General features: G+C 46.5%; 1 protein-coding gene across 1 annotated transcript in view; it reads left to right on the forward strand.

Annotated features, from left to right (window-relative positions):
* KIAA2012 (KIAA2012 ortholog) overlaps positions 1-14484 on the forward strand; it is a 99304-nt gene that overhangs the window by 53484 nt on the left and 31336 nt on the right. The window contains exons 12-13 of the mRNA XM_028701621.2: positions 3464-3539; positions 5413-5574. Coding sequence (XP_028557454.2) covers positions 3464-3539; positions 5413-5574 — 238 coding nt within the window. The remainder of the gene's footprint in view (positions 1-3463; positions 3540-5412; positions 5575-14484) is intronic.

The raw sequence follows: 14484 nt of genomic DNA on the forward strand, positions 1-14484 counted from the left end.
CAGAACACAAACCCAAACTTTGGCTCAGATATGTTGACGACACCTTTGTAATTTGGCCACACGGGAAAGAAAAACTGGATAGCTTCCTCACACATCTCAACAGCCTACACCCCAAAATACAATTCACTATGGAAATAGAAGCCAACAACCAACTTCCCTTCCTTGACGTCCTAATCTACAAAAAACCTGATGGCTCCCTAGGACACACTATCTACCGGAAAAAAACACACACCAACCGCTACTTACATGCACAATCACACCACCACCCTGCACAAATAAACTCCGTAGCCAAGACTCTCATCTCCAGAACCAAACGCCTGGCTGACAAAGACCACCTGACAACTGAGTTACAGAATCTCTCAAATGTGTTAATTGCCAATGGATACCAGCAAAACAGGGTTATGAAGCTAATCCAAAAAGAAACACCCCCCAAAAACCAAGACACAGAAGAAAACAATGGCATGGCCCTCCTTCCTTATATCAAGGGCACTACAGATAAAATTAGCAAAATCCTCCATAAACACAATATCAAAACAGCCTTTTGCACCAACCAAAAAATAGCCAATATCCTCAGAAACCCCAAGGATAAAATCCAGTTGGAAAACCAAGGGGTCTATGAAATACCCTGCAAAGTATGCCCAGCCACGTACATTGGACAAACAAACAGACGAATAAATGCACGTATTGCAGAACACAAGAATGCCGTCAAAAAAGAAGAAAAAACTTCCTCTCTTTTCCAACACATGAAAGAAACAGGACACGAAATTAATTTTGCAGATTCCAAATTGCTCTTTAACATGGAACATCACCACAAGAGAATAATCATGGAAGCCATCGAGATAGAGAAACACCCTCACAACATGAACAAGCGTGACGACACATCCCGCTTGCCAGACATCTGGAAATTAGCCCTCCCCACAAAAACTGACACCAGAGCCAGAGGCACACAGAACGCCATCACCAATCAACCACACCAGACCCAAACCCAGACCCTCTCCACAGATAAATTACAGACACCATCCAGTAGCCAAACCATGGTGGCACCTCCGGATGCTGCACCCCCCTGCAATCCCTACACAGATCTGGCTGGCACAGGCCACAAAACCACAGCTCGCCCCTATACACGAAGCCAAGCCAGAGCACAACTAAGTGCAGTACAGCCATCTTCTCAGAAAAACTCTTCACAAAGTTCAAGAGGTCAAGACACAAAGGCCTTAGCAACTAATCCACACCTAATGACCCACCTAAGTGGTACTCAGGATATCACTCAAGAAATCACTCAAGATATCCCTCAAGTAATTAAGGAACAAAAGAAGAAAAGGCACACTAGCCTGGGAACTTCCTCTCTGCCCAGAACATTGGAGGCTATACACCACACCTCCTCAACAGTATTTATAGGAACTCAAACACTGAGATCCTGCTCTGTTCCAGTAACAAGAAGCCGAAAGCACCAGCCTGAAGATGACGAGTGAGACCTCGTCGAAACGTCGCCTAGACACCCCATCTTTTACACGGGAAGACACCCGAGGACACCAAAACCTGCATTCCTGTACCCGTGAAAATCTACGAAAGCATATATTCATACATACATACATACATACATACATACATACATACATACATACCCCGCCTATCTGGCTGGGTTTCCCCAGCTACTCTGGGTGGCTCCCAACAGAATACGAAGAAGAAGAAAAAGAAGAAGACGAAAAGCGATAAAAGATCAAACATTAAAAACTTCCCTAAACAAGGCTGCCTTCAGATATCTTCTAATCTTCTAAAAGTCAGATAGTTGTTTATTTCCTTGACATCTGATGGGAGGGCATTCCACAGGGTAGGCGCCACTACCGAGAAGGCCCTCTGCCTGGTTCCCTGTAACCTTACATCTTGCAGTGAGGGAACCGCCAGAAGACCCTCGGAGCTGGACCTCAGTGTCCGGGCTGAACAATGGGGGTGGAGACACTCCTTCAGGTATACTGGACCGAGGCCGTTTAGGGCTTTAAAGGTCAGCACCAACACTTTGAATTCTGCTCGGAAACGTACTGGGAGCCAATGTAGATCTTTCAGGATCGGTGTTATGTGGTCCTGGCGGCCGCCCCAGTCGGGCTCCCCACTGTGTGGATAGGTGGGTGTCACAGCAAAGCCACACTTGGCTCCAGTGGCATGGGATTGGCTGGCTCAGTGGGCTCCCTCCACCTGCCCCCCACCCAGTGCACACCCGCCTGGTGGCGTCAACGGTGTTGTAAACAAAATCTGCCCTTATTCCCTTACGGGGGACGCAAGAGCCCTTATAGAGTCCTTTGTAGGTTCTCCATCGGTAGGAGAAAATAACAGAGGCCAACCAGAGAATATTGAGAAGCAAAGCAGCTAGGAAGCTTGATTTTTATGGAACTGTTGCAACAGGGTGCTCCCCTCACACGCAGGAAAGGAGGAGGACCCAAAACAAAGGTGTGCCTGCCCTTATATAGACATTTTAAATTCCCTTCCCTGGAGCTCAAGACACACACCCCTCCATACATCATACATACATACATCACAGAAGGGGTGTAACCCAAGACCACCCCCCACAAACATCATACCTACATCACAGAAAAGGCAGTCAAAAATTTGAATGTTGTTTTTCCTGTCTGCCAGGTTATCTGATAACGCCTTATCTGATTGCCTTTCCTGGTAGTCTGGCCATTCCTTTGAGATGGTGATTACCCAATTCCTGAGACAATGAGAAGGTTCCCTCACCCCCTCCCTCCTTGCAGAGAAAACATTTGGTCAAAATGGTTTCAGGATGGTCTTCCTGTGCTGCTCCAGACATGTGGTCCCCATATCTATGTACGTGCTTGGCTGGTACATTTATGAACATTTATTATATATAGGTAAAGGGACCCCTGACCATTAGGTCCAGTCGTGACCGACTCTGAGGTTGCGGCGCTCATCTCACTTTACTGGCCGAGGGAGCCGGCGTACAGCTTCCGGGTCATGTGGCCAGTATGACTAGGCCGCTTCTGGTGAACCAGAGCAGCACAAGGAAACGCTGTTTACCTTCCCGCCGGAGCAGTACCTATCTATCTACTTGCACTTTGACGTGCTTTCGAACTGCTAGGTTGGCAGGAGCAGGGACCGAGCAACGGGAGCTCACCCTGTTGCGGGGATTCAAACTGCCGACCTTCTGATCGGCAAGTCCTAGGCTCTGTGGTTTAACCCGCAGCGCCACCCGCGTCCCTTATTATATATAGAAGACCTTAAATTTTTTTATTACAGCGGCATCAACTGGGCTGGCCCAGCGGGTTCTGGTCACCCTCCGTGCCCGGGCACCGTCAAATGATGCTGCGTCGCTGCTCTTGTGCGCAAGATGCTATGCTATGAAGTCTCTCACAAAGGAACAATTACTAAAGAGGCGGAAGGTTGCTGTAACCCTCCGTGGTAAAACTTGACAGATTGTATAACTAACAGTGTCTTCCCTTTTTCAAAGGAACCTCTGAAAAGGCAACAAGCAGGGGAGCTGCGAGGGAACCAGCACGGCACAGCAAATGAGCAAAGCACCAAGGGTAAATTTGCCAGGGTTTTACCTGTGTTGTAAGGAAAAAAACCTGCTCCTTTTCCCTTATGGGGTATCCAAGAGCCCATATGCAGTCCTTAAGTGGGTTCCCTATTGGTAGGAGAAAATAACAGAGGCCAACCAGAGAATATTGAGAAGCAAAGCAGCTAGTAAGCCTGATCTTTATTCAAGGAACTGTTGCAAAAGGGTCACCACTCACCACATGTAGGGGGGAGGAGAGAACCCAGAAAAATGGTGTGCGAGCCCTTATATAGACTTCTGAAATTGCCCACCATGTAGCCCAAGACCACTACCCCTAAACATCATACATACATCATAGAAGGAGGCGGTCTACAGCAGAAATCCTGTCTGCCAGGATACCTGATAATGGTCACTGATTGCTTTACCTGGGCAGCCTGGCCATTCTTTTGTGATGATCTGAATCCAAGTCATGGGCTCACCCTATTCATACACAAATACGCTATTAAGACAGGATTTGCAAGCAAAAATCAATGGGGAGTCTTTCCCCATTTCTTCACTCCTTGCTGAGAAATATACAGTGGTGCCTCGCAAGACGAAAAGAATCCGTTCCGCGAGTCTCTTCATCTTGCGGTTTTTTTGTCTTGCGAAGCAAGCCCATTAGCGGATTAGCAGATTAGCGCTATTAGCAGCTTAGCGGGCTTAGCGGATCATCTGATAAGCGGCTTAGCGGATCAGCTGATTAGCGGCTTAGCGGATCAGCTGTTAAGCGGCTTAGCGGATCAGCTGTTAAGCGGCTTAGCGATCAGCTGTTAAGCGGCTTAGCGGCTTAGCAGATCAGCTGTTAAGCGGCTTAGCGGCTTGGGGGGAAGGGGGGGGAGGGAAAAAAACCCGGCAGGAACTCGCAAGACATTTTCCCCCATAGGGAAATTCGTTTTGCGAAGCACCTCCAAAATGGAAAACCCTTTCGTCTAGCGGGTTTTCCGTCTTGCGAGGCATTCGTCATGCGGGGCACCACTGTATTGAGGTCAATTTGGGAGAGTCAAAATGGCCTTCCTGTACTATTTCAGACACATGGTCTTATATAGTTATGCGTGTGTTTGCCTTTATGAACATTTGTTTTATATTTGAGACCTCAGAATTCTTATAACACCTGCTCAGTTTAATAATAATAATAATAATAATAATAATAATAATAATAATAATAATAATATTTCCCCAGCCACTCTGGGCGGCTCCCAATTGAGTGTTAAAAACAATACAGCATTAAATATTAAATATTAAAAACTTCCCTAAACAGGGCTGCCTTCAGATGTCTTTTAAAAAGAAGATAGCTGCTTATTTCCTTCACATCTGAAGGGAGGGCATTCCACAGGGCGGGTGCCACTACTGAGAAGGCCCTCTGTCTGGTTCCCTGTAACCTCACTTCTCACAATGAGGGAACCGCCAGAAGGCCCTCGGCGCTGGATCTCAGTGTTCGGGCAGAACGATGGGGGTGGAGATGGTCCTTCAGGTATACAGGACAGAGGCCGTTTAGGGCTTTAAAGATCAGCACCAACACTTTGAATTGTGCTTGGAAACATACTGGGAGCCAATGCAGATCTCTCAGGACCGGTGTTATGTGGTCCCGGCGGCTGCTCCCAGTCACCAGTCTAGCTGCCGCATTCTGGATTAATTGCAATTTTCGGGTCACCTTCAAAGGTAGCCCCACGTAGAGCGCATTGCAGTAGTCCAAGCGGGAGATAACTAGAGCATGCACCACTCTCGTGAGACCGTCTGCGGGCAGATAGGGTCTCAGCCTGCGTACCAGGTGGAGCTGGTAGACTGCCGTCCTGGACACAGAATGCTTCCTCCGAATAGCAAAAAAGGGTGACTGACGCTATTTCCCTGTGCTTCTGCATCAGGGGATGAAAGAGTTCTGGCTGAATCCAGAAAGGGGGACCAGAAAAGCCAAAATGGCCTCTGCGGGAACAGACATCTCATGCAACATAAGGAGGAGAAGGGACTCTCCAGCTTGCTACCAACAGACAGCAGAAAGGAGAAGGATGTTGGCAACTTCTTACAAGGTACTCCAGTTTCTACACACTTTAAGAGATAAAGTACCTGCACCAAAGATGGGGAGAGGTGTATGGTTGGGATGACATTATAATGAGGTAGAAATGGAGCCAAGTGAGAAAACTGTCAACAGTTTATCCATTTATGTGAATAGAGGAATAAATTTAACGGGATGTGTTGGGTTTAAAGAATTCCTTTTTCCCCCTTCTAGAAGTTACCTCAAGTGTCATCTGTTTTGTAAAAATTCATCACACACACACACCCATCTAGCTTTCTAGTGTGGTTTGTCTGTACATAAAGGACTAAACTGCTTAATGTGTTTTGCTTAACTTTATGCACTTCTAACGCATAAAGTTATTTTTTCTTTATGAAGACAGCTGTGACTTTCCATGAAAACTAGTCACAGGCAAATAATTTTTTGTCACTCAGTTGTCATGTTTACGACTGGTGTGAAGGTATTTCTCAGTCAGAAAGATGTTCTCAGCCCAGCCATTTGATGTTTGATATTTTAATTAGCCCTGTTTCCGATGTAAACTCAATAAAAGCTGAGTGTGTTGATCCTTCTGTCCTTCTGTGTCTCAGCTGGGTGAAATGAAAATACTGAGCAAAGTTCAGTTGAGAGTTTTCTCTTCTTTGTCCGCTAATCGGGCCTTTATGCATGTAGAAATTGAATTTATTTGATTTGTCCATCCTTATTTGAGGCATCTTGGTTGGAATTCTATATTTCTCACTATAGTGCAGAGGGTCTTTAATGAGCAAATTAATGCAGAGTCACAACGGCTTAGAGAAAAGTCTTTCTGTGTCTGCTCTTGCAATGATTCTTTCACATCAGCTTAATAGTGTTTCTACAGGTCTGTAGGGACTGGAACTACAATGCTTGAATAATTTCCTTATTCTCCTTCCTGTGGTATAATGTTGTTCTCGTTTGCTAATGACCTTTTCAGAGCAGTGTCCTCTAGCTCTCTCAGCGGCCTTGCATTTTACAAAACCAGGATGAAAATTCAGGCTGGATGAAACAAATGCAGAGTTAGTGAAATCAGTGGACCAGCTCTGCCTTACCTCTATTGCCACCTCTCTACTCAATAACAACAACAACAACAAATTTATTTATATGCTACCCGTCTGACTGGGTTGCCCCAGCCACTCAGAATATTAAACACACAATAAAACATCAAACATTAAAAACCTCCCAGTACAGGGCTGCCTGTCTTCTAAAAGTCAGAGAGTCGTTTATTTCCTTGACATCTGGTGGGAGGGCGTTTCACAGTGCAGGCGCCACTACTAAGAAGGCCCTCTGCCTGGTTCCCTGTAACCTCACTTCTTGCAGGAAGGGAACCACCAGAAGGCCCTCGGTGCTGTATCTCAGTGTCCGGGCTGAATGATGGAGGTAGAGATCCTCCTTCAGGTATGCAGGGCCCAAAGCCTACTCTCTATAGGCTAGTCTGCAGGCAAAGAGATCTACCATTGATAGAGTATTTTTGTGCAAAAAGTGTTGACATAAGTGCATGTTTTGGACTGCTTTGCTCCTACCTGGCATATGCAACGTGTGCATAGCTGTCAACTGTCCCTTATTTGGCGGGAAAGTCCCTTATCCCAGCGCTGCTGTCCCTTATTGATGATGTCCCTTAAATTTTCCGGGTTTCAAAGGAAGCAGCTCCTCTCCCTCCCTCCCTGCCGGCCAGGGAGGAGGGAGGCTCCAACTGGGTTACTTGGCTGCATTGCTCACCCAATGAGGAGTCTAAGAATGACTGGGGGGTGGAGCTTGCATGCCTTATGTCGATCAAATCGGCCACGTTGCCTGGGGACTCGCCTTTGCTCAGCGCTTCCCAGCAGAGAGGTGACGGTGGTTTTCCTTGCTGCATCCCCTTTGCCGGGTTGCTGCGCTGTGGGAACCACCGCTTGAGGCTTCGTTTGGCTGCTGGCTGGGCTTTCTGCTTTTGGTTCAGAGGGGCTCAGAAGTCGAACATACCTGTGTTCTGAAAATCCCTTTTTTTGGTTGCTGATCCCTTATTTCCGAGGCTGCTGGTCCCTTATTTTCAAATCTGTAAGTTGACAGCTATGAACGTGTGCCAAGCAACAGCTCCTAGCAATGACTTCCCAGAACATGTACACATGGTGTAGTACATGCCCTTTGCTGCGCACCCTGTGTTAAAAAGGCCCTTGATTCACACTGACCACCTAGGTAAAAATGCCGTTCCATCATTTTTGATTTGGGATCGTAAGAGTGGCTACCCAAGGATCCTTCCCAAATTAAGACAGCGCGTGTCTCCCCACCCTCTCTTCTTGCACAAAAAGAGATGCCAGCTAGCTTCAAGGAAGATGCTCAATTAAGGCCGTGAGCATGCGCCTCTGGGTAATTACTTTGATCACAATTTGCTTGCCGGAAGTTTAAAGAGCCTGGGCAAGAGGGAAATCAAACAAATGCAGCTCTTGATGGTTTCCACTTTGAGGGGATGTTGAGGATGGAATTATCAGGAAACTGCTTGGTGGAAGCAGTGCAAGGAACATGAGAGGGCACGCTGCTGTACAGAACCAGCTGAAAAAAATATATATCTCCATGCCAACAAGACCTAGATTGCAGAGTCGAGGGCCATTAAAAGTTTCCTGTCTTCGCAAGGCTGGATGCAATTCAGCTTTCTCGGTCGCTTATTATGATTTTAGCTAGGACAACAAAGGAAAAGCAAGCATATGATTTTGGTCTCTCTACATACCACCGGAGCCTTCGCAAAGAGCTGCATTTCAAAAAGCTCTTTGGGGGAAAGCTATACCCCTTAAACTGCACTGGCGCTTAATTCAGATAGCCTCTCATGGCATTTCTGCTGTGGATTTGCAACTCAAGATGACCATGTTGTTGTTGTTTAGTCGTTTAGTCGTGTCCGACTCTTCGTGACCCCATGGACCAGAGCACGCCAGGCACTCTTGTCTTCCACTGCCTCCCGCAGTTTGGTCAGACTCATGGGGACCAAAGGTGAACAAACTACCGTAGAAGGAACATGGCGTGTCCCCTGCCAGAGATACTACCTCTTCTCTAACACCCCATCCAACCCTAGGTATAGAACAGGGAAATTAAGATTCAAGTTTCCAATGGCTGTAATAATAATAATAATAATAATAATAATATTAATGATGATGATGATGATGTATTATTTATACCCCGCCCATCTGGCTGGGTTTCCCCAGCTACTCTGGGCGGCTCCCAACAGAATATTAAAAACACAATCAAACATCAAACATTAAAAGCTTCCCTAAACAGGGCTGCCTTCAGATGTCTTCTAAAAGTCAGATGGTTGTTTATTTCCTTTAGATCTGATGGGAGGGTGTTCCACAAGGAGGGCACCACCACCAAGAAGGCCCTCTGCCTGGTTCCCTGTAACCTCACTTCTCATAGTGAGGGAAGCGCCAGAAGGCCCTCGGAGCTGGACCTCAGTGTCCGGGCTGAACGATGGGGGTGGAGACGCTCCTTCAGGTATACTGGGCCAAGTCAGAAATTAGTAGGAACATGACACTGCGCATTTTCGTAAGAGGCATTTTAGATGTGCCTAGAAGCCTCTCTGGACATCCCACAGAGGAACTTACGGTCTTCTAACAAAAACATCCTGAAGGTCCCAGGCCACAGGGAGGTTAGGCTGGCCTCAACCAGAGCCAGGGCTTTTTCGGCTGTGGCTCCAATCTGGTGGAACGCTCTGCCACAAGAGACTAGGGCCCTGCGGGACTTGACATCTTTCCGCAGGGCTTGCAAGATGGAGCTGTTCCGCCAGGCCTTTGGTCGGGGTTCAGTCTGACTCCCTCTCCCCTTTCATAAGAACTTGCATGAAAGTGGCCTCCCAATTTTTCTCACAGGCCCATTATAAGTTCAGCACAAACAGTTGGGCCTGGTGAGCATTTAAGGTCCCCGACCCTAATCTGCGGGTTGCCATCTGATTGGATTTTATTCTGATCCTGATCTGATTTGAGGGTGTATTTTAATTGATTGTCTGATTTTATGTTATACTTTTGATGTTAGCCGCTCTGAGCCCGGCTTCGGCTGGGGAGGGCGGGATATAAATAAAAATTATTATTATTATTATTATTATTATTATTATTATTAGTGTGATATATTCACATATACAAAAAATTAATGTGCATTCCTGCCAATGGAGGCTTTCATTTCCCACTACTCCCGAGGAGTTCTTACTCACCCTTCACTGAAAGCTCCCAAGGCCGTTTGCAACAACAAGAGGTGTGCGATTTGAAGGGAAACAGAGCCCAGCAAACCTCAGCATGGCGTTGGTGGGAGAGAAGTCTGGCCAATACGGGCTCGATTCTGCTCTCCTTGCCGCCGTTCCTTACGGCTGTGTGGTCTTCTTTGATACCGCTTTTGCACCTGTGCAAAGCAGATGAAAAGGAATTGCCCAGAGAGCAAATCAATTCTCAGATCAGCCTCATACATCGGGAATCAAAGGCTGAGGAGGCCGAGATCGGAATGGCGTGGATGGATTTGCCCAGGCGATTTGCAGGGGGTATAAACTGCCAAGGGAAGAGCCTCTTATGTAGAGATTTTTGCTGCTTTCCCTGTGGTTAAGGCAATGCTGAAAACTATGTCAAGTTGATACAGGGAAACTGGGAAACCCCAGGAAGTCCCTTCACCTGGACGGCGAGGAAAAGGTGTAGATAATCCAGCCAATGGGAGGGTTTTCAAACGGGTATCTAGAAACAGCAGGATCTGGAATACATCTAGATGGAGAGTCACATGTTGAGGACAAGAATGGTTGCCCCAGCCACTCTGGGTTGGTTCCAACATAGATAAAAACATAATAAAACATTAAACATGAAAAAACTTCCATATACTGGGCTGTGTTCGGATATCTTCTAAAGGTTGTATAATATACAGTAGTTACTTATCTCCTTGGCTTGGGGAGGGGGGGGGAGTCACATGACTCCATACCCTCCAACATTTCTCTGATGAAAATAGGGACGTCCTCAGCGCCTAGGGCTTGCCGATCAAAAGGTCGGCGGTTCGAATCCCCGCGGCGGGGTGCGCTCCCATTGCTCGGTCCCAGCGCCTGCCAACCTAGCAGTTCGAAAGCACCCCCGGGTGCAAGTAGATAAATAGGGACCGCTTACTGGCGGGAAGGTAAACGGCGTTTCCGTGTACTGCGCTGGCTTGCCAGATGCAGCTTTGTCACGCTGGCCACATGACCTGGAAGTGTCTCCGGACAGCGCTGGCCCCCGGCCTCTTAAGTGAGATGGGCGCACAACCCTAGAGTCTGCCAAGACTGGCCCGTACGGGCAGGGGTACCTTTACCTTTAAGGAAAAGCAGGGCTGCAGGTGGCGCTGTGGGTTAAACCACAGAGCCTAGGACTTGCCGATCAGAAGGTCAGTGGTTTGAATCCCCGCAACGGGGTGAGCTCCCGTTGCTCGGTCCCTGCTCCTGCCAACCAAGCAGTTCAAAAGCACGTCAAAGTGCATGTAGATAGATAGGTACCGCTCCGGCGGGAAGGTAAACGGCGTTTCCGTGCGCTGCTTTGGTTCGCCAGAAGTAGCTTAGTCATGCTAGCCACATGACCCGGAAGTTGTACGCCGGCTCCCTCGGCCAGTAAAGTGAGATGAGCGCCGCAACCCCAGAGTCTGTCACGACAGGACCTAATGGTCAGGGGTCCCTTTACCTTTACCTAAGGAAAAGCAGGGCATTCCCGGATCAAATCATGAAACTGGGGCGGCTTCTGTAAATTTGGGACTGTCCCTGGAAAATAGGGACACTTGGAGGGTCTGTCAAAATTGTTATCAAGCTTAATTGTATAGTCAAACTTATTTTGCCTGTTCTTAAGTTAGGCTATAGGTAAAGGTAAATGGACCCCTGACCATTAGGTCCAGTCGTGACCGACTCTGGGGTTGCGGCGCTCATCTCGCTTTATTGGCCAAGGGAGCCGGCGTACAGCTTCCGGGTCATGTGGCCAGCATTACTAAGCCGCTTCTGGCGAACCAGAGCAGCACATGGAAACGCCGTTTACCTTCCTGCTGGAGCGGTACCTATTTATCTACTTGCACTTTGATGTGCTTTTGAACTGCTAGGTTGGCAGGAGCAGGGACCGAGCAATGGGAGCTCACCCCATCGCGGGGATTCGAACCGCCGACCTTCTGATCGGCAAGCCCTAGGCTCTGTGGTTTAACCCGCAGTGCCACCCGTGTCCCAAGTAAGGCTATAGAGATATCTAATGTTTTGACCAAAACAGAAACGTCGTTCTACTTCTGCAATATATTGAAGCATGTGGCAAAAGATTAGTAGGATTTTATAATATTATATAATATGAGGCAACACCTTAAAGTATATTGGCGTTGATTTCCAGCGTAATTGGACCGAGACCTCTGTATAATATGCGTCAGGCTATAGCGAAGCAGTGGCAGATTTTTCCTCCTGCGCACTAAAGAAAACAGGGCTGTGGGGGGGAGCCAAGGGAGCTTCTTTCTCTTAATCTGTGATTCTCCGGCATTTGTTAGCTAAACCGCTTAACTCCCCCAGCTCTCCATTGCTCACACCGGGGAAGTTCATAAAGTACACCTTTCCGCACAGCATGGGTTTTATCTTCCAGTTGATTTCTGCTTCTGAACTCTCCGTACACACAGGCGCAGAAATCCTTGTGAGTAAGCCCGTAACAACTCAACAGTTTCAGTTCTGAAAACTCCCTCCAGAGTTGTATCCAAAGAGCTCATTTTATGTTAGCTCTTTTTCCCCCTTTCCCTTTTCTTCTTCTTTAGGAAGAAGCTCAGCAAAAGAAGCAGCGAGGGAGGGGCGAATCCCAAAGATCTTAAACCGGCTTTTCTAGTGCTATTGATGCGGAAGCGCAGGAGGTTTAAAACTCACGCAAGCCCCATAGCTTGCTGTCTTTCCAATGTTGTGGACGACCTTCGCCTGCTCCATTTTGGCCCAAAGGCAACGTAGCTGAGATTGTGTAGACTTTTAACCAGGGCATTTTTTCAGCCAGAACTTGCCAGAACTCAGTTCCTGCATCTCTCACTGAGAGCCAGTGTGGTGTAGTGGTTAAGAGCAATAGTCTCGTAATCTGGGGAACCAGGTTCGCATCTCGGCTCCTCCACATGCAGCTGCTGGGTGACCTTGGGCCAGTCACACTTCTCTGAAGTCTCTCAGCCCCACTCACCTCACAGCGTGTTTGTTGTGGGGGAGGACGGGAAAGGAGAATGTTAGCCGCTTTGAGACCCTGGAGATTAATAACAATGTACCGGCAGTACTGATGTTTGTGGACGCCGAAAAGGCGTTCGACAACGTATCATGGATGTTTATGATAAAATGTTTGGAGAAGGCGGGGATAGAGGGCGACTTTTTGAAAGGAATACAAGCTATATATTCAACACAATCGGCCAAATTGGTAATAAATAATAATTTAACAAACCAATTTAAGATAGAAAAGGGAACAAGACAGGGTTGCCCTCTCTCCCCGCTTCTATTTATTATGGTTTTAGAAATATTGGCGAATAAAATTAGAACCGCGTCTGAGATACGAGGGATTAGAATAGGTTTGAAGGAATTTAAACTAAAGGCCTACGCAGATGACCTGATATTATCCCTGGAAGAACCCCGAGAAAGTATTGGCAAAGCATTAGAGATCCTGGAGGAATACGGCAAGCTATCCGGTTTTAAACTAAACAAACTGAAGACAAAAATGCTGACAAAAAATCTGAAAAGTGATGAAAAAGAAGAACTAGAAAGAAAATTCGGAATAAAAATCGCAAAAAAAATAAAATATTTAGGAATCTGGCTTACATCAAAAAACATAAACTTAATTGAAGACAACTACTCGGTAGTTTGGAAAGAGATCAAAAGGGATTTCGATGTTTGGAATAGAGTCAATTTATCATGGTTGGGCAGGATGGAGGCGATAAAGATGATCGTACTTCCTAAGATGTTGTTTCTTTTCCAAAATATTCCAATAATTAGGGGGACTAAATTGTTTAAAGATTGGCAACGGACTCTCTCCAGATTCATCTGGCAGGGGAAAAGACCAAGGATCAGATTTAAAATTCTTACGGACCGAAAAGAAAGAGGGGGCTTCGCTGTTCCAAACTTAAAGTTGTATCATGAAGCCGCATGTTTATGCTGGGTTAAAGAGTGGATCACTCTAGAAAATAGCGACCTACTGGACCTGGAAGGGGCGGATAATAGATACGGCTGGCATGCCTATCTATGGCAGAATAAAGGGAAAGTGCATAGGGGATTTTCGAATCATATTATTAGAGGCCCCTTGTATGAAGCCTGGAATAGGAATAAAAAATTACTGGAATGGCGAACCCCTTGGTGGCTGTCCCCTTTTAATATTATAACAACTAAAAATACAAACACGGGAGTAAAGAATTTAACATATGAGGACCTACTGGTAAGATCGGAAGACACGTGGAAATTAAGACCATACGAGGAGCTGGAGGGAAAACTGACAGTTTGGCTACAGTACTATCAAATCAATGCCATATGGGCGGAAGATAAAAAAATTGGAATGAATGAAAAAAAATCGAAATTTCAGATTGAAATAATTGAAGGTAACTCTAAATTATTATCTAAAATGTACAATATATTATTGGAGTGGGACACAAAAGACGAGGAGATCAAAGAAGTCATGGTGAAATGGGCGATAGATTTAGGACATAGCATAGCCTATGAGCAGTGGTCAAAACTGTGGGAGAAGGGAATAAAATTTACGGCGTGTGCCGCAATCAGGGAAAACATAGAAAAGATGATTCACAGATGGTATCTTACACCAGAAAAACTGAATAGGGTTTACAAGATTGGTAGCGGGGTCTGCTGGAGGTGTAAAGTAAAGGAGGGTAATTTCATGCATATGTGGTGGGCCTGCGAGGATATTAAAAAATTCTGGGATACCATATACAACGAGTTAAAAAAAATATTAAAATACACATTTCTAAAAAGACC

This window comes from Podarcis muralis, chromosome 1 (genome assembly GCF_964188315.1).
Source record: "Podarcis muralis chromosome 1, rPodMur119.hap1.1, whole genome shotgun sequence".
Classification (NCBI taxonomy): Eukaryota; Metazoa; Chordata; class Lepidosauria; order Squamata; family Lacertidae; genus Podarcis; species Podarcis muralis.